Raw genomic sequence first — 25,812 nt, 5'->3', positions numbered from 1 at the left:
TGAGTAATTTATGAATGCAATTTAGGCTATAACTATATTCTGTATGTCTCAAATAATTCCTTGCATCATAGGTAAAGAGGTAAAGAGAAATTTTGTGTTTGAATGATCTGAACCGTGCAAAAAGTTTTTCTAGTAGTTCCCCTCACGTTTTTCTTGAACACACAGGAGTCCGAAGCACAAAAATCGACCGGCGAGGCCGTAGAAGTACCAAGTAGAAGTAGCGACACACCTCCAACAATTCCTCCCTTACCTCAGAGCCACCTTCAAGCCCTACAAAATAGGACTCCTGAAAGGGGAGGGACTGTCGCCAAAATAGTGTCTCAATTTCAGGACACATCGACGGCGTTCAATGTAATTAGAAGCTTTATTAGTTATTGTTCTGCTTTTATTTGTTTCGTTGCCTGCAAGTTGTTCATCATCAGAGATTTTCTTCATATATGTTAGTTTGGAAATATAATTTGGTACTTGGGGCAACTGAACGAACGCTTAAACGGGAAACAATGAAAAATTCGTTAGTATCAACAATTTTTTTTGTTTTCCCATCACAATTTGTCTAACATCAACTTCGCTTTAGAAACTTATTTCAACTCACCACGTAAGGAGCCCCTATTTGGAGGGTTTGAATCATCTTTCTACTTTTACGTCAGTTGCATATTCTCTTCTGCCTGTTAACACTGCAAACTTGATGTTTCCATCCAATTTTGAATTGTATTTCCAGCCGCCTGAGAAGTTGGACGACTCCATGATTTTCCCTTGGAAACATCGTGAAGTTCTCACTTTCAACATCCCGGTTCACGACACGGAAAAAGCCGGCCTCGGTATCAGCGTCAAGGGGAAGACGAGCGGCAACCAGGACCTTGGGATTTTCATCAAGAGCGTCATCAACGGCGGCGCGGCGTCGAGAGACAAAAGACTGCAGACGAACGACCAACTGCTCAACGTGAACGGCATTTCGCTACTACAGCAATCGAACAGCGACGCCATGGAGACCCTTAGAAAAGCCATGTTGCATACTGAAGGTCCTGTCCCGGGGAATATCACGCTGACCATAGCGAGGAGGGCTTCATCCCCGCCTCCGGTCAATAGGAATTATTCCGTCAGCAGTTCCTCGAGCAATCCGAATCTCCTGAACTCCAATGAAGGTAATTCGACTTTATAATTCGTTTTTTAATGATTTCTGCCGATTCAAGGCTATACAGACGAGCCGGGGCGCAGCCGAGGTTGGCAAACAAGCGAGACAATAGACTCGGCTACGTCGCCGTAATTGTCAATTTACTCAGCTCTGGCTGGAAGAGTGTTACTGACATCCATACCGCTTCTTGATCATAATGAGCACTGATATTTGAACCAAGTAGTAATTTCACTCATAACATCTAGCAGATTTTGTGAAGAATTGATTTGACAATATCAAATGACAGTTATTTTAACAGATATTTGTTTTTATGAAACCCAGGATTCACGAAATCGATTCAATCACCGGACTTGTATTAGTATCTTAGTGACAAACAGCGGACGAAAAGAGTTTACGGACGAAAAAACTAGTAGAGTAGATGCTGACCATGTCCGGGTCTTATTTGACATCGTCAGTGTTACACAACTCTCACTCCGCTGAAACACGGATACATTTTGACGGACCCTAATATAAAACTAGCAGGATCTTCTGAGTATTGTAAAGTACTCGAGTCCATCTATTAAGTAACAAGATCCAACTCAATTTCTCAAGATCGGAACCCAAACGAGAACAAAGGCATATACATGATGAATCTTTGGCTCATACGAATATTTTAACAGTAGATTCTTGAGGTCGAAAGATATAGGTTGTTAAAGTGTAGTATGGCCAAATCTTCATTTAACATTGCTGAAATGTACATTTCTCTGCAGGATCTGAAATATTCCAATCGAGCGATAGCAGCGACCCCTCCAAAAACAATTCCGGGGCCAGTAACGGCTCCACCAACACTGTGATCTATAACCCATACATCCACAGCAGAGAGAATTCGCAAAGTCATAATTTGAACCCGATACAAAACTGGAATCCTGTGATAGACCGATTGGTCGGAAATAATAATAAGAATAGCCAGTTGAGGAACGAAAGCTACTATAAGGTGAGAGCGATCTGGATGGGCTTAATGTTGGGGTTTGTGTCACATTGAACTGTTTTCAGGCCACTCATGATACTTGGAGCAGCAGTATGTTAGCTAACAATCAATCTTTCGATAGTCATCATTCTACCACCACCGTTAGCTTGAACGGGGGCGAGCCTATATTGATAGAGGATGAATATGGGTCGAGGGTGCTGAACCAACAAAGTACCAGGTGATTATAAGTTTGTTTATATTTCCTAATTTTTTGTGGTTTAAATCCCTTATCAAAATTTGAGCATTATTTGGCTTAAAGCTTCATTACTTCTCTTTATTTGCAGAATAAATGTACATATGACGAACAAAATGAATCTCTCGAACGGAAGCATCCCGGAAAGCAGAAAGGACCACGAGCCCGACGGCAAGGCCAGTTTGAACAGCGTCACCTGCGACAACAGAAGTACCGAGTCATCACAGACCACCATACAGAGCGGCACCGACGCCACTTACGCCAGTCAGTTGTCCCTGGAGAATCCGAAAGGGTTCAGCAGGGACGCGTTCGGGAGGCAGAGTATGTCAGAGAAGAGGCATGCTACACTGGATGCCAAGAGTACGGATACGTACCAGAGAACGAAGAAGTTACGGGAGCAAAGGACCAAGGAGAAAGACTGTAAGTGCTCCACGTCATTACAATGAGAGATTTTCCAACAAGTTGTAACGCTATCCATTGAAGCGAAGGAAAGGGGATTGAATTTATGATTGCACAGGGTGTAATCATAATTCAATACTCACCTCTACCTTCGTATGTCTTCATACAACACCAAAAGTGAACCAGATAGAAAGAGTAGGAGCTCTGTCCTGGTTCATATTAGAAGATGTGCCCAAATTGTCTATTTTAATTTTTTGGCAGTATAGTTTGGGAGATAGTAGTGTTTGAGCATCGAATATTTGTGACCACCCTAAAGGGTTTATTATCATATGATTTCTGAGTTTTAAACAATACTTTGTCAAAAAACTTGGCCAAAAATTTTTCCCTGAATATGTATTTCCTATGCAATGAATGGCTTTTTTTGTACATGTTATGTTGAATACGAGGATGTATTGATATCTAGTTAGCCCAGACCAGTTCCATTGGTTCTATAGTAGGCTAAGAATTTTTCAATATATCCTCGTATTATGCTTGTTTCACTTGGTGTTGTTTTTCAATCGCCTCATGTCGTCTTCATCGTGCTAATACCTTCATTCTCTTCATTTTTAACAGCTAATTTGGTACGTGTTGGGTCGGTGGAATCGGTCATGAGTGTTACACGAACTTCAGAACATCCAGAATGTAAGCATCATTTTTCTCAACATTCTCGCTTATCAATTATCTAAACCCACGAATTGCAAATAAAATACTCTTCCTATGATTCAGATGCAGACAAGTTAGGTCAACTGGGACCCTCGTTGGGAATGAAGAAGTCGTCAAGTTTGGAGTCATTACAAACGATGGTCCAGGAGGTAAGGTTTTTTTCAACAGGCATAGGTTGGTTTTCACTGAATTTGTCTTGTTCAGATACAAATGCAGGAAGAGGGAGATCCAGCTTACAGCTATCGGGGTCCTTCTGGAGCGTTGAAGGTCATCAGGGGACGAGGATGTGAAGAGAGTTTCAGGGCTGCCGTTGATGATAGAATCGTCGACCCTAACCATCGTAGTGAAAAATCCCCTAAGAAACATTGGCTGTTGGATCCACCAACCGATAGCGACAAGGAAATTGAAGGCTTTAATAATGTAAGAGGAGGTCCCAGACAGTCCTCGCTGAATGCTGCTTTGGACAACAAACATAAATCGGCCAAGAAAAAGCCTAGTATACTCAAGGGGATAGGCTCGATGTTCAGGTTGGTGCTGAAATTGTTTCAGTCGAAAAAATTCATACTAAAATCGACTTACGTAGGTTCGGGAAACACAGGAAGGTGGATTTTCCCAACGTGGACCCTCACTATCACCACAGCAGCGAATTCGACAATTCTTCCATCCAGAACGCGGAACCGTCCGAAGATCAGTCTTCTTCCCATTCTTCCGGTCAGCAGAAACAGCCCGAAGGTCATCAGGGCCACCCTTCGGAAAGGACGCATGAGCAACAGGACAAATCGCAACAGTTGCAGCAGCAACAGCAGCAGCAGCAGCAACATATGATCAGACAGCAGCAGGGTAACGTCCAAGCCAATAATCGTGAGGGACAACAGGGTAACATTGGTCAACCTCTTTATCAGAGGCATTTCGTTCATCGTCACGCCGAACAAGTTCAGGTAAGGAGTGAGATCTTGAGCGTTGAGTTTCTTCTGATGTATCCTACATTTTTCTGAGCACAGGTTTCAGGATAAGTTTTAAAGACTCATTCTGAGCTGGACAGTACTCGGTAAAAATTAAACGAATACTTTACTCTCGAGAAATGGGTACATTTTTAGTAAAGTACTAGGTACTTGTATCCGTACATATTCGGCGAGAGTTTCTAATTCCTGTTTTTTTGATAGGAGTACTTTTTCGGACTCTTGAGTACATTTCTGGTGTTCTGCATACGGTACTCGATACATTTTCAACAATGTACTCGGTATCCGTTAATATTCGGTGAAAGTATTCAATAACCGGTTTTCCTTACAAGTAGTTTTTCAGGACTCTTGAGTACATTTCTGTTATTCTATACTTGGTACTGGTTCAACGAAGTACTTGGTACATGTATGCGGTGAAAGTATCCAGTACCTTTTTTATTTGAGTACATTTTCCGGACTTTCTAATATACACTGCGCAAAAAAATTAACGCACATTATGGAAATCTCAACTTTATTCTACAACTGAAGGTGTTCTCAATGATAATTATTTTTATCAGAATTACGCATGCATATGTTATCCACTTTCAACGGTTTTCTTCAATACAGATGTTTTTCCCAGCAGGAATAAAAAAAAAGATATTATCAGATTTTGCATGTATTGGCACCATTCTAAAATCAGTTGTTCTCGATCAATTCTAGTGATCAATAGTTTTTTTTTCGTTTGATTTTCTACACTCGATCGCTATGCAACGCGAAACACGCAATTTGACCCAAGAGGAATGTGCCCAAGCGGTAGTTTTGCGAGAAGAAGGGTGGACATACACAAGAATTGCAGAAAGGTTTGGAGTTTCCCATACAAGTGTGACCAGAATGTTGCAGCGATTCAGGGAGACAGGTATGAATGTCCGAAGACCAGGACAGGGTAGACCACGGGTAACAACTGTCATTCAAGAACGTTACTTGAGAGTTTCTTCGTTGAGACAACGGTTTGCAACCGCTCGCCTCCTTCAAATTCAGCTTGAGCAAACTCATGAGGTGCAAATTAGCAGTCAGACAATAAGAAATCGCCTCAGAGAATATGATCTAAGGCCTCGTGTCGCGGCAAGAGGCCCAGCTCTTACCCCAGCCCATCGAAGGGCGCGTTTGGATTTTGCGAGAGAGCATATCCATTGGGGAAGAGTTCTCTTCACAGATGAGTCTAGATTGTGCCTCTACCATTGTGATCGACGTTCCCTTGTATACAGACGTCCACATGAAAGATATGCTCAGTGCAATTTCCTGAATACTACTGGTTTCGGGGGAGGATCGATTATGGTATGGGGTGGAATATCTTTGACTGCTCGCACAGACCTAGTGGTCTTTGATAATGGAGCTATGAATGCTGATAAGTATACAAGGAACATTCTTGAAGAGCATGTAGTGCCATTTGCCCCATACATTGGTGAAAATTTCATTTTTATGGACGATAATGCCAGACCCCATCGTACGCGCATCGTGCAGGAGTACCTTGAAGAGGTTGAAGTCTCTCGAATGGAATGGCCAGCAAGAAGTCCAAATCTCAATTCGATTGAGCAGGTTTGGGACAACCTCAATAGAAGGCTGAGAAGTTCAGAAAATCATCCAGCTACTCTTAATGACTTAGGAATCCAACTCGGAGAAATCTGGAAAGGATTAGTTCAGAACATTTTAAGATCACTCATTTTGAGTATGAACCGACGTTGCCGAGCTGTAATTAACGCAATGGGTGTATGCGGGACTGGATACTATTTAAATAAAGTACTCGGTACTTGTATTCTTAATATTCGGCGAAACCGACAAGTCCGAACTTGGTTCTATAAGATATAAGAACCTGTTCTTCAGAAATTCAAATAATTTTACTCAGAATAGACCACTCGATAGCATGTGCAATGAGTGAAATATAGTACTTACTCATTCTTCAGTTATTCAAAGAAACTAGGTACTCTGTACTCGAGTACTCTTTGTCAGTACCCCTTAGCCCAGCTCTGGTCTCATCTCAAGATGTTTCCTAATTTTTTAAGTCTTTTGGTATTTTCATAATAATCGAGATTTACTTCGAAAGTTTCTGACAATGATGATTATATAATTTATCCCTAACTGTAGATGGTCTACCTGCTTCCTAAATCCTTCATCTTTGCAAAGTTGTAGCTCCTTGAACATGTTAGTCACTTTCCTGTCGCCCATATTCTTGCTGAAGCGCTTATATTATTATGCTTTGTATATTTAACGTAGAACCTTAACTCGAACCTAAAAATTCCTTCGGTATGATAAATTCCTGCGATATGATAAATTACTTAGTTGGATCCATGATAGAAGTATATGGGGTGCCGCAGGGTTATATTGTTGGACCAATTTTCTTCCTTATTTAGTTGAATATCACGCTGTAAAGTTGATACAAACATCTTCAAGTTCTTCAAACTTGTGTATTTCATCTAACATGGTACCAATACATGAATTAATAATGAACATTGTTGCCCAGGTGATACCTGAGAACTCTGTGGCACCACCTGTGAAATATCGTAATAATGGGGAAGTACAAAGGAGATCCGATAGAAAATTACACGAGCAACGCCAAGCAGCAAGGCATTCTTATTATCCCCCAGATGAAAGGGAAAATCTATACGAACATAGACAGCTAAGGAATGAACCGACATATGGTGAATACGGTAGACCGGGCAGTCGAACCGCTGTGACTGATTCAGTGCCATTTACCCACTACGTTAACTATAACGAGCTGCAAAGCCACCTAAGGTGAGAACTCAATACGAATTTATTATGTGGCAATGGGGGCTCTATGTTTTAAACGGTCTCCATGGATTGGTATGCACAAAATTGTTACTAACACCACCTTGCATGATTTCCTTCACGTTTTGTCTATGTTACATGTTATCCAAGCTGGCAATTCAATGGCAGTATTGTTCCTATGACGATTCGCATTCATAAAAATTTCAGAATACTGCGAAAAACTGATTTCAAACACTAAAAATTCATATATTTCAATTGGGAATCATAAACGGATCGCGCCTTATGGCAGGAGAATGATAAATCTCACTCTTACAGTAGGGAAAGTGAATTGAGTGGCTCTTCGCTTCCGTCAGATGGCGGTAGGGTGTATTCCGTCACCATACCGACTACTGACATCGAATATAGGGGCTATCAATTCGTTGTTCCATTTTCGTCGAGATATGAGTTGTGTTGCTATGACGAGGTCAAATGATACCGAAACCACAGTCAGCATCTACTCTTTTTCGACGAAATGCTATCTCTGTTAATACTTCGAGTGATGGTGGTTGCCACATCGATTTTTTGTTGATTTTATATCAAAATTAATTTCGTTTATTTCAATTAGATTAAAGATGTGAAAAACAGTAAGTATTGCGTTCTCAAAAGGGTTAAAAAATTTATCGAACGGAGTGATCCCAAACTGATATATCAATATTTCTATCGATGGCTAGTTCCTAAAATAGTGAACCATCGTTCAGTTTCTCACCCCCATTGTATGTGTAATATTTTGTGTTTTGTATCCCTCAGCAATCGGAAAGAACCCTTGTCTGACAGTCAAATAGTTCAGATGCGTCTGCAAGTGCAGCAGCAAAGGTTAAAGGTGGAGGAAGAAAGGTATGCACCAAAGTCTACATGCATGTGATGTGTTTCACTAATTTTGCTTCTTGTTGTCCATTAATATTTTCACGTATCTTGCTGCACTATTTTTACTTTGTGAAAACACTTTTTCGAATGGTTGTGGTGGCTTATTTCAAATGGTCTTGGGTTCGGTTTGGCCTACTTGAAGTTTCTGTAATGCTGACTAGAAAGAGGTAAGATTATTCGGTAGATAAATTCGTCATTGACGTACATGCTCAATTTCAACAGGTGAAATTTTGCTGTAATGGGGGTTTCCAGGTATTCATGATAGGAACCTGGAATAAATGGAATAATTCTTGATCACAATAATCATTGTGAAGTAGTTATCTTGTAACATTTAGGTGGGACGAATGGTTTATGCAGCCTTCATAAGAAATAAGGAATCAACATAACTAACAGGTGCGATGACGTAATCGCCATCTGCCAATGTTGAACAATAACTTGAATCTGCGTCTTAGTTCTTATCAAGACTGTATAAACCTACCATTACTGTAAATACACAAATAGTAAAAGTGTGAACTGAAACATGCTGATTGATATTGTCATTAAAACACCCAGTAACAGTTGGAATATTTTAATGGTTTTGCTTACTCAGGGTAAGACAAGGAATTTTATGCCATATCTGTAAGTTGATTTGTTCTGCTTTCTCGCTTTCTGTGGAAAAAAATGTCACAGGGTGAATCACGAACTGTTTCAAGAAAGTCAAAGGACAAGAGCAAGAAGCAGAGGATTCGAAAAATTATTGAAATTTTCCAACCATTAGTGGCTGTTCTTATTTTGGGTATTTCGTACATTCACCGGATTTTTCTCGGTACCAGCGTATCATTCTTTTGTGTAATGCACATACATTTGTAGATATTTTGTACAATAACATTTCTTATAAAATGCAAAGTGACACCTAACCAATGATTTCTGTCCTTACAGTCGAAAACAACATCAGTATCATTCTCAACGTCAGACAAAGGCGGATTCCCAAATACGACCTATGTCTAATTTTTACGAGTATGAAAGTGTCCAATCTATATTGAGCAACCGCGGTCGGTCGAATGCCCCTGCCCAATATGCCAAGCAATCATCGTCGGGTCATCATTTCCAGGATATGAATTCCAATTCCCTGCCTAGGAACCAACAGGGGCAACTTCCCCAAACTCGCGGCAGTCAAAGAGGTCCTTTTGTGACGCAGGTCACTATCGGTGAACAGAACGGTACAAAAGTTTAGTGATGATTGGTTGTCCAATGAAAACTGGAGCCCAGATGGTTTTATATGTCTCTCAATGACAAGGAGGAATATTTCCTATTGTTGGTGTACTTTTTCTTGCTCCAACTTCAATTCAAGAAACAGGTTTTTTCCACTTACTTAAGTTGAAATATCCCCAAGAATCCAAAATTCAAATATTCTCGAATTTTATTATTTCAATAGAGAAAATTATATATATCATAATATGAAAGACTGATCTTATTACAATCTGTCTTTAATTTAATTTACTTTTGAGCTTTAAACATACAACACAATTTTTTTTCAATTATTATTTTACATTGTAGTGAAAATGATCATTCCATCTCCAAAAACTAATTGGTAATATTGTCTACTCTATATGAGTCGCTTTACTCGATGTGTTTTAAATTGAAGTGACTAAATATTTTCTTCTTCTGACTTTCATACAATTCTTTTATGTTGAGTCAGTGCCCAAAATTTATAGACAATATTGAACTGTAATTTATCGATTATTTTATTTATACATCCCTTCTTTCTATTGTTTTGTGAATTTTTAAATAAAACTCTCACATTCTTATTCAAGGGTGATGCAGCATTGATTGCAATCTAATTGATGTAAATAACACTTTTTTTTGTATATTTTATAATAATTGCAATTTTTACTCTAGGATTAATTTCGAATACAATGTAATTTCACGTTTTTCAACGATCATCACGATCCTTGTATAATTTTATTACTCCTAAGTGTTATACATATTATGAAATTGTTGCATATTGAGGCGAATCGATTTGCCAGCTCAAAGTGTCTTCTATTAGATAGATTTTATAAAATTGTATGTAAATAAACAACATATATTTTTTATTGTAAATAAACAACAAATTTTAGAACATCTTCTATTGAAAACTGCGCATTAGTTATACATCAAAATTATTTTCTCTAAGCTGAGTGACCTTGCAGGTGAGTTGTATGTTTATATAGAGATATTATCGGTAGGTATATATATACTAATTTTCTAAGCATCGATTGGTAATGGAAAGATAAGAAAATCAGCTGATTTAGATGATCGGAAATTTGCGCGAACCGCTGCGTATTGAGGGCCGCGAAAAATGCCAAAACAAAGACGGAGCGTGCCCAGCACATGCTCTCGAATCAGGTGCCAGAAATTCGAGATTGACCACAGATTACAAAGAAAAAATCAGTAGTAGCGTTTACCAAACGCAAATGTATTAAATCATTGAACTCTATGGAGTTCAATGTATTAAATTTACGTCAGTTTGACAAAAATGAGGTTAGCACCGATCACAGAGAACGGCCTCGGTACTCATGAAATTTATTTGATGGTTTTTAAGATAAATCGACCGAATCTCCTGGCCTCTGGCCTGCTAGTAATTGCCTTAAAGAGATCTTCATTATTATCATTGTATGATGATTGAAGAGAATCCGAAGGATTTTTGAAATTAGTTTATGACAGGTAAATTATGTTCTTGTCTATGGTTGTAGTTCGTATGCTTCACTTTCGTAGTTCTTAAATCACTCATTATTTATGATTCATCAAAACGTCAAAACAAAATGAATTTTTTCAAGGATTTTCATGGTAGAAGATAAAAAAAGCGATTTAAATTTAAAACCACTCCTACAAGTTTTAAAATCATAAAAAATGGGTCTGTTTGGAAAAAGTCCTGAGAGGGATCCTAAGGAAATGGTATGATTTTTTTTATTGTGCGAATTTAAACTACAAGGAAGTTGCATACTTCAGGTTAATCAGTGGAATCATAAATTGAGGAAAGAAGGTTACCAATTGGAAAGGCAAATCAGGGGTGAAAATTCGATGTATTTGTAAATAGTCCAACTCATTGAACTTCTGTTATTTGTAGCGATACAGAGGGAGGAGGAAAAAGTTAAACGTTCTCTCAAGGAAGCGGCAAAGAAAAATGATAAAGACACATGTCTTATATTAGCAAAAGAAATATTGAGGTCAAGGAAAGCTATAAGTAAAATTTACACATCTAAAGCTCATATAAATTCGGTTATGCTTCAGATGAAAAACCAACTAGGTGAGTAGTTTTCTTAATAGTAGATATTGACTTGTGGAGACATTTTTACTGATTATTAATAAGAGCCAAATGTGGATTTTATCATTGTTTTATTACCTTTTCAATTTAATAATCTTAATCTTAATACTTCTAACATTTGGTCCAGTATTGTCATATCAGTCTTTGTTTGGGAAGTTCATTTTTATTTTTGATAATCACTTTCACAGCAACTTTAAGAGTAGCTGGTTCTCTTGCTAAGTCAACAGAAGTGATGAATGCTATGCAAAGGTTGATCAGAGTACCGGAAGTAGCTCATACTATGCAGGAAATGTCTAAAGAAATGATGAAAGCTGGCATCATAGAGGAAATGCTGGATGAAACCTTTGAAGATATGGAAGAAGATCCAGAAGGAATGGAAGAGGCAGCACAGAGTGAAATTGATAAGGTTCAAATACTTTCACAACTAAATTCTTGGGGTAAGGCTAAGAAGGCTATTTTTTCCAGGTGCTTTGGGAATTGACGGAAGGTAAGCTTGGAGAAGCACCAGCACCCCCTATTTCTGAAGGTGCTTCTGCAGAAGTGAGTGTCCCAGCAGCATTAGATTTAAGTGATGAAGAGAAGGATGTAGATGAAATGGAGAGTAGATTGGCTGCCTTGAAGTCCACATAATTTGAGAAAATGAATATGACTATCTTTTATATAGGTAACACAGCTTTAAGAATTTTTCAGATTAGCAAGTGTAAGATTTTAACAGAAAAGTCATGAGTTGTAATGCTTTTTTCTTACTAAGTGCCCTTGACTGGAGTTATTTTATTCGTAAACAGCTTAACTCATTAATTAAATTAATATAGTGGGTTATACTGTTTACAGCTTTCAAGTACCACAAATATTTTGAAATAGATATTATTTCCTTATAATTTTTCCACGCTGTTGAATAATTTATGAAGTATTAAATTATGTTGATCATAGTCTCTAGAAATATAATGTTTTCTGAAGCTTTCGAATTTTTTATATTTATTATATAAAAGTTGGGTATTTATTTCTCATAGTTACACTTACATGAGTTTCTTATAAAAACACAGGTATAACATTATTCAGTTTTATAATTTTGACAACTGCTCAGAACATTTTCATAATCATTTTTTGTTAAAAGTCCTGATAGCACTTCTTCTGGTGGACTTCTGAAGTTTTCTGGGTGTATTAGCGCAATATATCCTGTACTCTTATGTTTCTCTATTGATATGGAAGGATTTTTCACAACAGCTGGATTGATATCAATTAATCGTCCTTTAATACCGGCTTTTACTGGGTACTTATTTCCATCTGTAGTCTCTATGAAACATATAACTGAATCTCTTTGTAAGCGTTGAGCTTTCTTCTTATATTTTCCTCCTGTAGAATTTGCTAAACGATCTTCTTTTCCAACTTTGAAATCAAATTGTTTTATTGATTTGCCTTCTTGTATAATGGAATGACCTTCTGCTAAGAATATCATACACAATTTACTACTGTACATACTGATACAAGTGTCCAAATTCAAGTTTTCTTTATTGAACTCAACACAATAACGTTTGGTAAAACTTCTTTCATAGTAAGGTGGGTATTCAGCTATACACTTATCGATGTCGTCTATTTCGTAAATATCAGGAATATATTTCTCGCCAAGAGACATCTTTCACAAACAAAATATTCAAAATATTTTTGAAATTAACGTCAGATTCAAGAAGGTTAGACCAGAGAGTGCACTTCTATTTTTCTAACACAGAACTTTTCATAGAAGATATGACAGTTGTAACGTGTTCTTCATCGGGTTATGTTTACTTATTTCGTAAAACCTAAATAAATTATTATTGCTTGAAGTAATATTTATTTCTAATCTAAGGTACAGAGGTAGAATTTATTGATCGAGGAGTTTTCATTTGATTTTTCAACTGCATTTTCTGAAAACTGGAGTAGTTCAACTTAAAATTGTAGGCGCAGAGGAATTTGACAAGTGTCAAATAGTTCTGCATCGGCGTAGCACAGACGCATGCTCTGTTTCTCAACAAAACAACCAGTGACTGTTTGACAGTGGTAGGCGGTAGCTATCAACTGTAATATAACTACAACTACACAATATTAGAAATACGAATGTGCTCACAATATTGACACTAACATCATAGTTGGACTATTTCGTTACTTGTGTTATGAACAGTGAGAACATTTAGATTATCAAGAAGTGGTTGTGTTTCGCTCATTGTGATACTTCGAGAATTTAAGGAATCGTTCAAACATTATGTTCATGAAGTGATTTATTCGGTTCGATACTATTCAGCAGATCATTAGTGCCGTTAAGTGTCTACTGGAAGGATTCTTTCTGAAATGTCTCAATTTCAGAGACGTGAAGAATTACATTACTAATAAATTATTTTCGATTGTAGTTGTTAAGTGTAAAGTAAACTGTGGTGAAATATTAATTCGTTTCGAAAATGCGCTGATGGAATACAATTCTTGGTGTACGGTCCTATTCAATGGACACATTGTGCTATCGTATATTTTGTTTAAATCATAATGTCGGGAACTCATATGAATAACGATCAAGAGCATAAATCGCCAAGGGAAAGTGGCGAGGATTCTGAGGACGAAAGTGAAATTTTGGAAGAAAGTCCCTGTGGAAGATGGCTCAAAAGGAGAGAAGAGGTGAGTGTCCCATGTAATGACCTGTAAAACAGTCGATATTGTCAACATTTCCGCAACATCTGCAATTTTGTGACGACCTAACCTAACTTCTGTTACCAAGCCGTATCGGCTGTCGAGATACGATCTCATTAGCAACATTATAGGCCGCATGCTCCTTTAACGTCATAAAATCGATTTTTCGCATTCCTATTTCATTTCATTCCTCAAAACGTAATCTGCAGAATCTATAATGATGTTTTATTGATGTGTAACTTGGGTTCAGTATTTGTTAATGTTAAATTGAAGGGAACTGACAATAAGCGACCTGCTTGATCTTGTAGTAGCATATCTTTCAAGTTTATATTTAGAATAAATATAAGAACTATGACCGCCTGAATATATTTAACCGGTTTTTATCAGCAACATGTTTGTGGCTACCAAGGTATTCGTATTATCAAACAAGTGCTCTACTGAAAATGATGAGTAATCAAGAAAGTTGAGATAGTTTCTGAAAATCAACTGCTCCTCAGAGATGAAACAGTTTTCATCAATGTCATCTCAAATGTGGACTGTAACTTTTATTTGCAATATTACTTGAATGAAGGGGGAATTCCAAAATATTACTGTTTGTCTTTTGAATTCCTTGCTAGTTTCAAACCTTGTGTTAGCTGTTTTTAGATGTTCATTTCAGATACATAATTTGACTCATCAAATTGGGTCTTATTCTTGGAAATACATATTTTTTTAAAGCTAAGAGCTTGAACTAAAAGATTCTTCGCAGATATGCCCCAAATTTCATGGGAAATAATGACCAACAAAATTATTGGAATTATGTGCCATTTATGACCTCGATTGTCCAAATGTTCCACCTAAAAATAAACTCTTTTTGAGACAAAACTAACCTTCGGCTTCGTACGAAATACGGCCCCAAATTACGGTGTAGGCGGATATCGGCTAATTGATTTTGTCGAAGGACATCCCAACATATTAAACGAGCTGGAAAGTGCTTTTCTCGACCTTGACCTTGTCAGACAAATTGGCATCCAGCTTTCTGGCGTCTAATAGCAACCGAATGTATGTTGTTAATGAAATGATTCGGAAACATTTTCTCAAAGTATTTTCAGCTCGATTTTGGGACTTTATGTATCCAAATATTATTTACTTTATTTATATTTTCTACCAAAATGAGAATTGGTATTGCATGGATGGAGCTGCTCGATCGTGGTATAATATTTTCTATTTTCTACCTTTAGGAATGTAACTCCAGATATTCCGTTCTGTATTTTTATCAAATTCTTCATTTCTCATTCAAAGATACAAGATTTTATACATTTTGTGGCATACTTTACAGGAAATTGTAACGAGGGTGAAAAAAAATTCAGCAGTAGACTTTGGGATGTTATGGTTATGTTGAAGGTTGAAATACAGTTTCTGAACGTAATGCTGAGCTAATATGTTTTATTTGTATACTTCAGTAGTTATATTTCAGAAACGGTAAAAGCTTTTGAACACCTTTTTTCATTCCGCTAGCGAGAAACAAGCGTAACTATTATCAAACTGACCTCGAATAATTTTTATCGAATCCACCATCATTTGAACTCTTGAAATAGTAATTGAACTTGGACCTTGATATAAATTTCCGTTATATCATGCACTCAACAGCGTTTCTAGAGTCAGATTGCGAAAAAAAATCGTAATTAAATCCTTTTGATCGGGGTCAACGATCTCCCATGTTGGGCTAGACAAAAATCTGTTATCGACCATCGAAGACTTGGTTTATCTTCGTTGTAGATAAAATGAACGGGAGTTACGCGAATCGATTTATTATAAACAAAGACATACCACTTTATGTATCTATATTTATAGACCATCATCAAAAGTAAACAATGAGGCGTTTCTATAATGGGAGTTGGAAAATGTTCGAACGAAACTACGCAGTTTAATCGATGAAAATGAAATTGTGGTATACACAAGTAGAGATTTTGTTAATTTTTCGAAAACGATGGTTCAATGATGAATTGGAAAATTGTTTGTTACAAAGGAAAATGTGGTCTTCAATCATAGATATAGGATCTAGATGTCCGTTAGGTATACATTGTTCTATGGTGATGTTTTCATAGGCTAATAAGGACGAAAAATTGAGGACAATTTGGAGGATATGTTTTTGAGAAGCCAAAGTTCTTGCCTGTATACGAACAATCGTGAGTCACACGAACGTTCACCGTCTGAGTCATAGATGTACATTCCATCGCGTTCTTGTATTGCGGAACGAGTCACTTATTTAATAGAATTCCGTGGTATTGCTATGTCGATGTAATGAGCACGGTCGGTGTGTAGGCGCCATTCAAATCAACCTCAATGAAGGAAAAATGGCAAAAATTACGTTCGATAAATGGCTGGGGAATTTGACATGGTCACCTCCTCTATTCGCGAACGAGTTGGCGTTCACTTTTGGACATCCCTCGAATTGATGCTCTGTGGGTATCCGAAATCTATGGTTCTAGGATTTTATCCATAAACATAGAGACTATATGTGGGTATCCGAAATCTATGGTTCTATAGGATTTTATCCATAGACAATTAGTCTGTATGTCTATGATTTTATCGAAATTTTACTGCAGTTATTATATTCCATATGGTCACTTCCGGATGATTCAAAGACGTCTGTATCGATTGGTAATTCCACCGAGACAATGCGGTTCTCCTGGCTGACGGAACGTGCCCGGGGCCGTGTCGAATGGGAACGGAAAAAGAAAAAGCCGGCGTGTCCTTGGAAGTTTTCCAAAGCGCCATAGAATTTTTTCTTACTTGGAAGAGGCGCCTCGCGTTCGTCACTGCGGATATCCTCAGAAATCATTGTTTAAGGTAAGGCTGCGTAATTTCCTCCGACGTCATTTTCCGTCTGTATGAAGGTTCATAGAAATTAACAGTCAGGTGGGTTAACCATAGACTTATTACGGATCATAGACATAAATGATTAGTGAATTCTACGGTTAACTCCATAGATAAAAGAAAGAGTTTTTTTTCTGTGGTTGATTCCCATGTCTTTTGACCACCGAATTTGGCTGACTGGCTCTGGATCATAGATATTGAGGATAAAAACCGTGTCTAATGTTTTGCTACTGGTATTGTTGGTTGTCTAGGACCTGGACTGATAATGTAAGATTCACCATCAAAGTTTTAATCTGTGGGGTTTAATTGGCAGTGTTTTCGTAGAACGAATTTTGAATGTAGTCACGATCGTTGGACTTCCCCAGCTCGCCTAATCATCCTAGGAATTAATTTCCTTTTCGACGTACCTAACGTGAATTCGCCCGTTTTTCTGCGTCGCAATTAGAACGCAATAATTTAGAGTGGCGATTCATCATGGCGATAGCACGAAAGCGAGAGTGACTGATACGACGAAGGTCGTCGATTCTTTGGTTCGATAATTCGTTATTTTCGAGATGGAATTAATCATCATCGATTCAATTTACTCCACGCGGAATCATTGAAGGTAACTACCTATTTACCTTTCGATCGACTTATTGTGTTTTTTCGCTGTGCGATTTCCTCTCGATGAGGATGAATCATCTAGTGAAAAACGTAAATAATTAACGTTGATGGGAAATTGGTATCTGAATGGCGCGTTTTTGATTATCAGGTAATCTTGAGTCTCGAATTTGTATACAAGGTGATTCATTGGTCAATGGGCGGAAGCTAAGGGTAGATAGAGGACATTGAGGTGAGTCAGAGTAATCTATATTTGAAGGGTCCATCGAGGGGTCTATATCTCTTCATAATTGAGATACAGAGTGTTTTATTGGTTGTGCTCTTCTTCAATAAGCCGTAACTTTCGAACTATCCTATATACACGCACATTCTGAAAATTTCAATTTTAATGAAAGTTGATTCTACATTGACTTTATAACTTATTTTTCATGTTCTCTCGGGAAGGTTTTGAACGAAACAAGGCACATTAAATGAAAGAAAAATTCAGGATTTCATCGAATCTTATGTGAAAGAAGAGAAATGAACAATTTACAAAATACTGAAATGCTGATAAGTGATTTAGTACTTGGTATTTCCACCCCTTGCGTTAATTACAGCTCGGCAACGACGGTTCATACTCAAAATGAGTGATCTTAAAATGTTCTGATCTAATCCTTCCCAGATTTCCCCGAGTTTGATTCCTAAGTCATTAAGAGTAGCTGGATGATTTTCTGAACTTCTCAGCCTTCTATTGAGGTTGTCCCTAACCTGCTCAGTCGGATTGAGATCTGGACTTTTTGCTGGCCATTCCATTCGAGAGATTTCAACCTTTTCAAGGTACTCCTGAACGATGCGCGCACGATGGGGTCTGGCATTATCGTCCATAAAAATGAAATTTTCACCAATGTATGGGACAAATGGCACTACATGCTCTTCAAGAATGTTCCTTATATACTTATCAGCATTCATAGCTCCATTATCAACGACCACTAGGTCTGTGCGAGCAGTCAAAGATATTCCACCCCATACCATAATCAATCCTCCCCCGAAACCAGTAGTATTCAGGAAATTGCACTGAGCATATCTTTCATATGGACGTCTGTATACAAGGGAACGTCGATCACAATGGTAGAGGCAGAACCTAGACTTATCTGTGAAGAGAACTCTTTCCCAATCGGCCTCTTCCCAATGGATATGCTCTCCCGCAAAATCCAAACGCGCCCTTCGATGGGCTGGGGTAAGAGCTGGGCCTCTTGCCGCGACACGAGGCCTTAAATCATATTCTCTGAGGCGATTTCTTATTGTCTTGAGTGCTAATTTGCACCTCATGAGTTTGCTCAAGCTGAATTTGAAGGAGGCGAGCGGTTGCAAACCGTTGTCTCAACGAAGAAGAGTTTCTTCGTTACTTGAGAGTTCAAGTAACGTTCTTGAATGGCAGTTGTTACCCGTGGTCTACCCTGTCCTGGTCTTCGGACATTCATACCTGTCTCCCTGAATCGCTGCAACATTCTGGACACACTTGTATGGGAAACTCCAAATCTTCCTGCAATTCTTGTGTATGTCCACCCTTTTTCTCGTAAATCTACCGCTTGGGCACATTCCTTTTGGGTCAATTTGCGTGTTTCGCGTTGCATAGCGATCGAGTGTAGAAAATCAAACGAAAGAAAAACTATAGATCACTAGAATTGATCGAGAAAACTGATTTAAGAATGGAGCCAATACATTCAAAATCTGATAATATCATCTTTTTTTATTCCTGCTGGGAAAAAACATCTGTATTGAAGAAAACCGTTGAAAGTGGATAACATATGCATGCATAATTCTGATAGAAATAATTATCATTGAGAACACCTTCAGTTGTAGAATAAATTTGAGATTTCCATAATGTGCGTTAATTTTTTTGAGCAGTGTATTTTGATGATATTTAGTACGTTTATTCCCCGCAACTACTAGTTTATACTGACGAAGTAAATGATTTTTTTTCAGGTTCGGCCTAGGAAAAATTCATGAATTCATACCTTGTTTATCAAAATTCCTTATATTTGATATGATATTCGAGAAAAGGGGAAAGAACTAAAGGGAACAAGGTACGAGGATATATTGAAAAATTCTTAGCCTACTATAGGAGCAATGTCAAAATATTTTTACGCATATGTTTGCGTATTACCTCTTCACCTACCTCATGCATGGTTACCCCTTAGAGTCTTCGGGGTAACTGAGCGCAGAGGGTTAATGTGCGCAGTGCGTATATCTCGACTATGGTATGAAAGAGGGGTTCATTTGGGTGAAGCAAGGGCGCAGAATCCCCAAATTAGTTTTTCATAGGAGTGCGCCGTGCCACGTTTCTTTAACTTTTTATTTGCAATCAATCAAATTCACTAGTTTTCTTGTTAATTTTTAGCATCTCTGCACATTCTGCCAGGTCCAAGTCCCGAGTCATTTAGTGTTAAACAATATTTTATTCGATCATGAGCATATTAATCTAAATATATAATAAAAAAATTTAGGTTCTCTTAGCTGCTCAACTCTATAAGAACGTCAATTCAAATTTTGGCTTACTGGGGAAAGTGTGCGCGGGTAAGTGTGCGCATAGATTCATTATATGGGCATTAGTTCAGTGAGGAATAAGTTATGACATTGTTGATTTTCTTGGTTAAGACTCGATCAATATTGTCCTATTTATTCAGAAAAATATGAAGAGCCACCAACAAGGGAATGTATCAAGTGTTGTGTTCACAAAGAATTGTGGCACGAACAATAATGCACTGCTTGTAAAAAGGCGCTTCTGTATTGGAAATAAACAGCATTTCTCTAATATTGTAACATTTTGATGACATTATTTTGTAATTTGTTTTGATTGTGTGGTTCACTAAGCACTGCGTTCACTTACCCCGTGAGGGTGCGCACACTTACCCGCAATACGGGTCATGTGAACGCACTTCGACTTTCACCATTAAATTTATTTTTGCGAAAAGAAACCGTTTTTGTTTGTTTGCTTTTTGATGTTTTTTTATAGATTAGAAAATTCTCTATCTTATGAATATGCTTTAATTTCCCAGCTTCAACATTTGAAACAGGGTATGGTTTGAAAGGCAAAAGTGCGCACAGTTGCCCCGAATGACTCTACCTATCCAACAATCATGATCTTGGGGTTTTCCTATTCCAGTATCCAGTGTCCCATTGCCACATCTACATTTCCAATGATTCTTCCAATCCCTGACGAGATACGCCATCAGGATGTTTTTCAGAGTGATATCTAATTTAACGGTTCGCCGATCTAGGCGAAAAAAAAAATTCGGGCATAACGCACGGAAAACAGGGAGCCCATTATCGCCGGTGCAGACCTGCGGGCATGCCAAGCGCATTTTGGCGTCTGACAGCCGTTTTTAAAATAGCGGACGCCTCGCTATTTCGGAATAATATAGGCGCCGCGGCATTTTTCGAAGAGCCGCGGCAACTCTAGCCGAATTCCGAAACGGGTTGTCGTCGGGGGCGAAGGGCGGGGGAGGACGCGAATCCCTCGGGATGACTCACGGGGCTTTCAGCGGAACATGACCGCCTGGATTATTTCTGGATATGATCCAGGGGAAACGTTACGCACCGGAAAGAGAAAGTGAGGGAGATGGAGAGTATGGGTGAACTTTTTCTTGAAGGTTGGTTTTCCTATAGAGTCATTCGGGGCAACTGTGCGCACTTTTGCCTTTCAAGCCATACCCTGTTTCAAATGTTCGAGATAGGAAAATTTAAACATATTCATAAGATAGAGAATTTTCTAATCTATAAAAAAACATCAAAAAGCAAACAAACAAAAACGTTTTCTTTCGCAAAAAAAAAATTAATAGTGAAAGTCGGAGTGCGTTCACATGCCCCGTATTGCGGGTAAGTGTGCGCACCCTCACGGGGTAAGTGAACGCAGTGCTTAGTGAACCACACAATCAAAACAAATTACAAAATTATGTCATCAAAATGTTACAATATTAGAGAAATGCTGTTTATTATCAATACAGAAGCGCCTTTTACAAGCAGTGCTTTATTATTCGTGCCACAATTCTTGGTGAACACAACACTTGATACATTCCCATGTTGGTGGCTCTTCATATTTTTCTGAACAAATAGGACAATATTGACCAAGAAAATCAACAATGTCATAATTTATTTCTCACTGAACTAATGCCCATATAATGAATCTATGCGCACACTTACCCGCGCACACTTTCCCCAGTAAGCCAAACTTTGAATTGACGTTCTTATAGAGTTGAGCAGCAAAGAGAACCTATAATTTTTTATTATACATTTAGATTAATATGCGCATGATCGAATAAAATATTGTTTAAAACTGTCGGACTCGGAACTTGGACCTGGCAGAATTTGCAGAGATGCTAAAAATTAACAAGGAAACTAGTGAATTTGATTGATTGCAAATAAAAAGTTAACGAAACCTCGCACGGCGCACTCCTATAAAAAACTAATTGGGCGATTCTGTGTCCTTGCTTCACCCAAATGAACCCCTCTTTCATGCATTGCATAGTCGAGATATACGCACTGCGCACACTTACCCTCTGCGCTCAGTTACCCCGAATTACTCTACCACAGAAAAGTTCAGCTCCTATGGAGGGTGTTTCTTCTTGAGAAAGCCAGAAGGTTTTATTGCAGAACATCGAGAATTTGCTGTAGAAGATGATTTGAGAAAAATTACTCGAATGCACCTAAAAAACGCCCAAACCGAGAAATCACTTGAAAAATCCGGAAAAACTAGGGAAAAACCAAATGAAAAAGCGACCCTATAGTCCCTGTACGGCGCAAACCGAAACCACTGTAATACCATAGCTATTAGGTGAACAGGTCATCCAGGAAGATCAGTAGCAAATAAACAAGATGATTCATTAGTGAATGAGCAGAAGTTAAGAGTAGATAGAGGGCACTGAGGTCAGTCAAAAAGGCCTATATTAAAAGGGTCCATTTCTCTCTATGCGCAAGATAGAGCTCGATTAGAAAACGATGTAGAGTTCTTAAACCGAATTGTTACTATGGATGAGACTTAGGTACATTTCTACGATCCAGAAACAAAGCAACAATCGATGGAATGGCGACACTCTGGTTCTGCAAGACCTGAGAAGTTTCGTGTCCAAGAACCTGCTGGAAAAGTTCTTGCTCCATTTTTTTGGGATTGCCATGGATTAATCATGATTGATTTTTTGGATAAGGGTAGAACAATAACCGGAGATTACTATTCGACATTACTGACCACTCTACGGGAAAATATTAAAGAGAAAAGACGCGGAAAGTTATCCAACGGTGTTTTGTTTTTGCAGGACAACGCCCCTGCACACAAATCTCATGTTGCCATGCAAAAAATTCGTGATTAAGGGTTTGAATTACTAGAACACCCCCCTTATTCACCAGATTTGGCTCCATCCGACTATCATCTCTTTCCTCAACTGAAAAAAGTTTAAAAGGTCGTAAATTTTCTTCCAACGAGGAGGTAATGAAAGCTGTGGAGGTCTGATTTGCAGAGCAAGAAGAAACATTTTTTTGAAAGGTCTAGAGACGTTGCAGGTTCTCTGTAATAAATGTATCCTATTAAGTGGAGAATATGTTGAGTTATAAAAAATTTTGACATTGAAATTTTGTTTGTTTTTATAGTAGGCTAAGAATTTTTCAATATATCCTCGTATACTATGCCTGTTTTCTGAGCTCGTTTGATAGCCATCACTTAGTTATTAGTTCGATAACTTTAACGAATAGACAACTTGTCGTTATTTTTTTGTGAGTTTCTGAGGTCAATTTCAATGTTTTAACAACTGTAAATCACAACTGGTGGATTGCTATAGTAGGCTAAGAATTTTTTTTCTTCCTCTTCGGTTACCCAATGAGCAGTTCGTCAAACAGCTTTCCATGACGTAACGTCATATGGTTCGCGCTACCACCAGCTTGGCAGAATTGAACGCGTCGTCGTCAGCAATTGTTCTGCCCGCGAGATAAAACAAAACATAAACATTTTTATAATCTTCGATAATTACATTATACATGCTGCGTTTGCATTACGGATAATGCAAACAAACGGAACGCTAACGCGATAAAATATGACGTGATTAGACAGCGAATATACAGAGACGAAAATTATATTGTACCTGCCGGTCCAAGGTGAGAAAGAATATAAATCATTCCGAAGGATTATTTATTTTAAATATTTTCTTTTCGTGGGTACACCGACGGTCAGACAAGGTCCGATCGCTTCGGGTTTTAGCAAGGATGAGACTACCCCCCTGAAATCGATGATAGTTCACCAGTGCCGTATCATTATTGGAAGGATAAGGAAAAGGTTTCGATGATAAACTAAAAACAGGAACTGCATTTATGGATTTATCTGCAGCGTATGACACCAGTATGGAAGGATGCAACAAAACACCTTTGGATATCTTTCCGCGTCTTTTTTCTTTAATTTTTATCCCGTAGAGTGGTCAGTAATGTCGAATAGTAATCTCCGGTTATTGTTCTACCCTTATCCTAAAAATCAATCATGATTACTCCATGGCAATCCCAAAAAACTGAAGCAAGAACTTTCCCAGCAGATTTTTGGACACGAAACTTCTTAAGGTCTTGGAGAACCAGAGTGTCGCCATTCCATCGATTGTTGCTTTGTTTCTGGATCGTAGAAATGTACCCAAGTCTCATCCATAGTAACAATTCGGTTTAAGAAGTCTACATCGTTTTCAAATCGAGCACAGATCGAACGCGATGCTTCTACACTTGCAGCCCTTTGGTCAACACTCAAACATTTGGGGATCCATTTTGCAGCAATTTTTCTCATGTCCAAATTGACGTGAACTATATGATGAACGCGTTCGTATGAAATATTCAGTGTTTCAGATATCCGTTTTAGACCAATCATCATCTTCAATGGAAAATTTACCTCTTTTGAAGCTTGTAGTCCAATTTTTCACGGTCGCATACGAAGGACATTGATCACCAGGGGTATTAAGCATAACTTCGTAAATCTGCTTACCTCTTAACCCTTTTAAATACAGGTACTTGATGATGGTTCGAAACTCCAATTTTTGGATTTTCATAATTTCGGTGGACTTCTTTCTTTTAATTTATTGCGTAACTCTGGTTTACTTTTTGGACCTCAAACATCCCACTGACACTTCTAATAAGTTATTGTTCGTTGCTATGGTAACGAAATATTTTTTTTTATGCATGGAACTGATCTAGGCTAACTAGATATCAATACATCCTTGTAAACACTAAACTTTATGGCCTCTTGTAGTTTTAGTGTATCTGCTACTGATTTTGAGAAAAAAATTTTGAATGATTCTCTCGAAATCCTCAGAAAAATCCAAAGCGTCATAAAAATTCAGTAGTAAGCTGTGGTGAATATATTCATTGTTAGTTTTGACACGTCAAACTAAACTTTTTTGTTGAATATCTTGTGAAGCGTGAGAGAAAAACTTGAAGAAACGAATCGGTCCCATGTTTATGAGAATTTTTTTTCTTAAAATACTCAAGGAATCTCTTCTCTTCTTTCGTACAATTTAGGGAACAGCCTGTATAGTGAACATTCCATTTTGCTCTAAAACTTATGCCTTTCCATACCATTATTTTTGCAGTATCTATTACAGATACATCAGGAATTCATCGACAAGATTAGGATTCGATCTACAGGGTGTCCGAAGCGGTGTTTGACCTCTTTAGTCCGGCGCCAACTGTCCAATCATTATCTCGTGCTTTTTTTTATCGCACCGGCGGTTCTATGTTGTATCAGTCGGCTCCAATTTTAACTCGTTTCGCAATCTGTTATCCACGGAATTTCATGTTAGAACATCCCGTAAAATCGGAGGAATGCATGTTAGCAGCGTGCGAGAGAATAGAATTATCGCATTGTGCATCGAAAGAGATGCTGGCTGCTGTTCTATTTCCGAGGATGATATAGCGATGTCGCTAAATAGACAGGCGCTACGATGGAATTCCGACTGTAGGAATTTCACGGATGTTTTGTAATATTTCGAATGTCAACGGCGAAGCAATGCTGCTATCGGAAGATTCAAGATGCGGGAGCTGATTGTGGTAGGGAAAATGTCATCACGTACCCTATATCGAAAGTAGGCTGTGCAAGCTGAGTTCTTCACGTTTTCTATGGTATTTTATTCCAGCAGACAGTACAAGAACGACTTCATTTCAGTTTCAAAAGCGGCAATGAATTTGAAGCACAAAACAAGGGCCATCCTTGCCTACTCTCCACGTCAATTCTCCTCAATTTGGGTTATCACAGCATATGCAAGTTTAAACTGAATTATTATGAGTTTCATTCAAGAATTTTTCAAATGCACCGCGGAAACTATCCAAAATTATTCTTCGAATACCAGGTTTTAAAATTTAAAT

General features: G+C 38.1%; 4 protein-coding genes across 17 annotated transcripts in view; 3 read left to right on the top strand and 1 right to left on the bottom strand.

The window, feature by feature from the left end:
* Positions 1 to 9,799, top strand: part of LOC123312845 (partitioning defective 3 homolog) — a 73,525-nt gene extending 63,726 nt beyond the window's left edge. For 9 of the 12 annotated variants that reach the window (XM_044897380.1, XM_044897375.1, XM_044897377.1 and 6 more), the window contains 12 exons: positions 166 to 351; positions 719 to 1,142; positions 1,882 to 2,105; positions 2,165 to 2,316; positions 2,423 to 2,751; positions 3,343 to 3,411; positions 3,496 to 3,581; positions 3,637 to 3,959; positions 4,016 to 4,370; positions 6,889 to 7,160; positions 7,941 to 8,027; positions 8,976 to 9,799. In XM_044897380.1, coding sequence (XP_044753315.1) covers positions 166 to 351; positions 719 to 1,142; positions 1,882 to 2,105; positions 2,165 to 2,316; positions 2,423 to 2,751; positions 3,343 to 3,411; positions 3,496 to 3,581; positions 3,637 to 3,959; positions 4,016 to 4,370; positions 6,889 to 7,160; positions 7,941 to 8,027; positions 8,976 to 9,270 — 2,802 coding nt within the window. In that variant the 3' untranslated portion in view covers positions 9,271 to 9,799. The remainder of the gene's footprint in view (positions 1 to 165; positions 352 to 718; positions 1,143 to 1,881; positions 2,106 to 2,164; positions 2,317 to 2,422; positions 2,752 to 3,342; positions 3,412 to 3,495; positions 3,582 to 3,636; positions 3,960 to 4,015; positions 4,371 to 6,888; positions 7,161 to 7,940; positions 8,028 to 8,975) is intronic. The other 3 variants (XM_044897379.1, XM_044897373.1, XM_044897376.1) reach the window with 3 other exon arrangements.
* Positions 9,800 to 10,809: 1,010 nt separating this feature from the next.
* On the top strand, positions 10,810 to 12,296 carry LOC123314231 (charged multivesicular body protein 3). Its single transcript, XM_044899377.1, has 5 exons — positions 10,810 to 10,970; positions 11,025 to 11,085; positions 11,143 to 11,322; positions 11,529 to 11,746; positions 11,806 to 12,296. The coding sequence occupies exons 1-5, from the start codon at positions 10,926 to 10,928 to the stop codon at positions 11,968 to 11,970; spliced, it is 669 nt and encodes a 222-aa protein (XP_044755312.1). The 5' UTR covers positions 10,810 to 10,925; the 3' UTR covers positions 11,971 to 12,296.
* A 90-nt stretch (positions 12,297 to 12,386) lies between these two features.
* LOC123314232 (protein Abitram-like) lies at positions 12,387 to 13,023 on the bottom strand. The gene has a single exon (XM_044899378.1). The coding sequence runs from the start codon at positions 12,971 to 12,973 to the stop codon at positions 12,392 to 12,394; it is 582 nt and encodes a 193-aa protein (XP_044755313.1). The 5' UTR covers positions 12,974 to 13,023; the 3' UTR covers positions 12,387 to 12,391.
* A 328-nt stretch (positions 13,024 to 13,351) lies between these two features.
* The window catches only part of LOC123312800 (nuclear receptor-binding protein homolog), an 84,624-nt gene continuing 72,163 nt past the window's right edge, over positions 13,352 to 25,812 (top strand). For all 3 annotated transcript variants that reach the window (XM_044897300.1, XM_044897299.1, XR_006537683.1), the window contains exon 1: positions 13,352 to 13,980. In XM_044897300.1, coding sequence (XP_044753235.1) covers positions 13,852 to 13,980 — 129 coding nt within the window. In that variant the 5' untranslated portion in view covers positions 13,352 to 13,851. The remainder of the gene's footprint in view (positions 13,981 to 25,812) is intronic.

Source organism: Coccinella septempunctata, chromosome 5 (assembly GCF_907165205.1).
Source record: "Coccinella septempunctata chromosome 5, icCocSept1.1, whole genome shotgun sequence".
Taxonomy (NCBI): Eukaryota; Metazoa; Arthropoda; class Insecta; order Coleoptera; family Coccinellidae; genus Coccinella; species Coccinella septempunctata.
This window is presented reverse-complemented; position numbering and strand designations above follow the sequence as displayed.

Coding starts and splice junctions, on each gene's coding strand:
- LOC123314231 (XM_044899377.1), top strand. CDS start 10,926: ATGGGTCTGTTTGGAAAAAGTCCTGAGAGGGATCCTAAGGAAATG. Junction 10,971..11,024: donor AGAGGGATCCTAAGGAAATG/GTATGATTTTTT, acceptor TGCATACTTCAG/GTTAATCAGTGGAATCATAA. Junction 11,747..11,805: donor CACAGAGTGAAATTGATAAG/GTTCAAATACTT, acceptor TATTTTTTCCAG/GTGCTTTGGGAATTGACGGA.
- LOC123314232 (XM_044899378.1), bottom strand. CDS start 12,973: ATGTCTCTTGGCGAGAAATATATTCCTGATATTTACGAAATAGACGAC.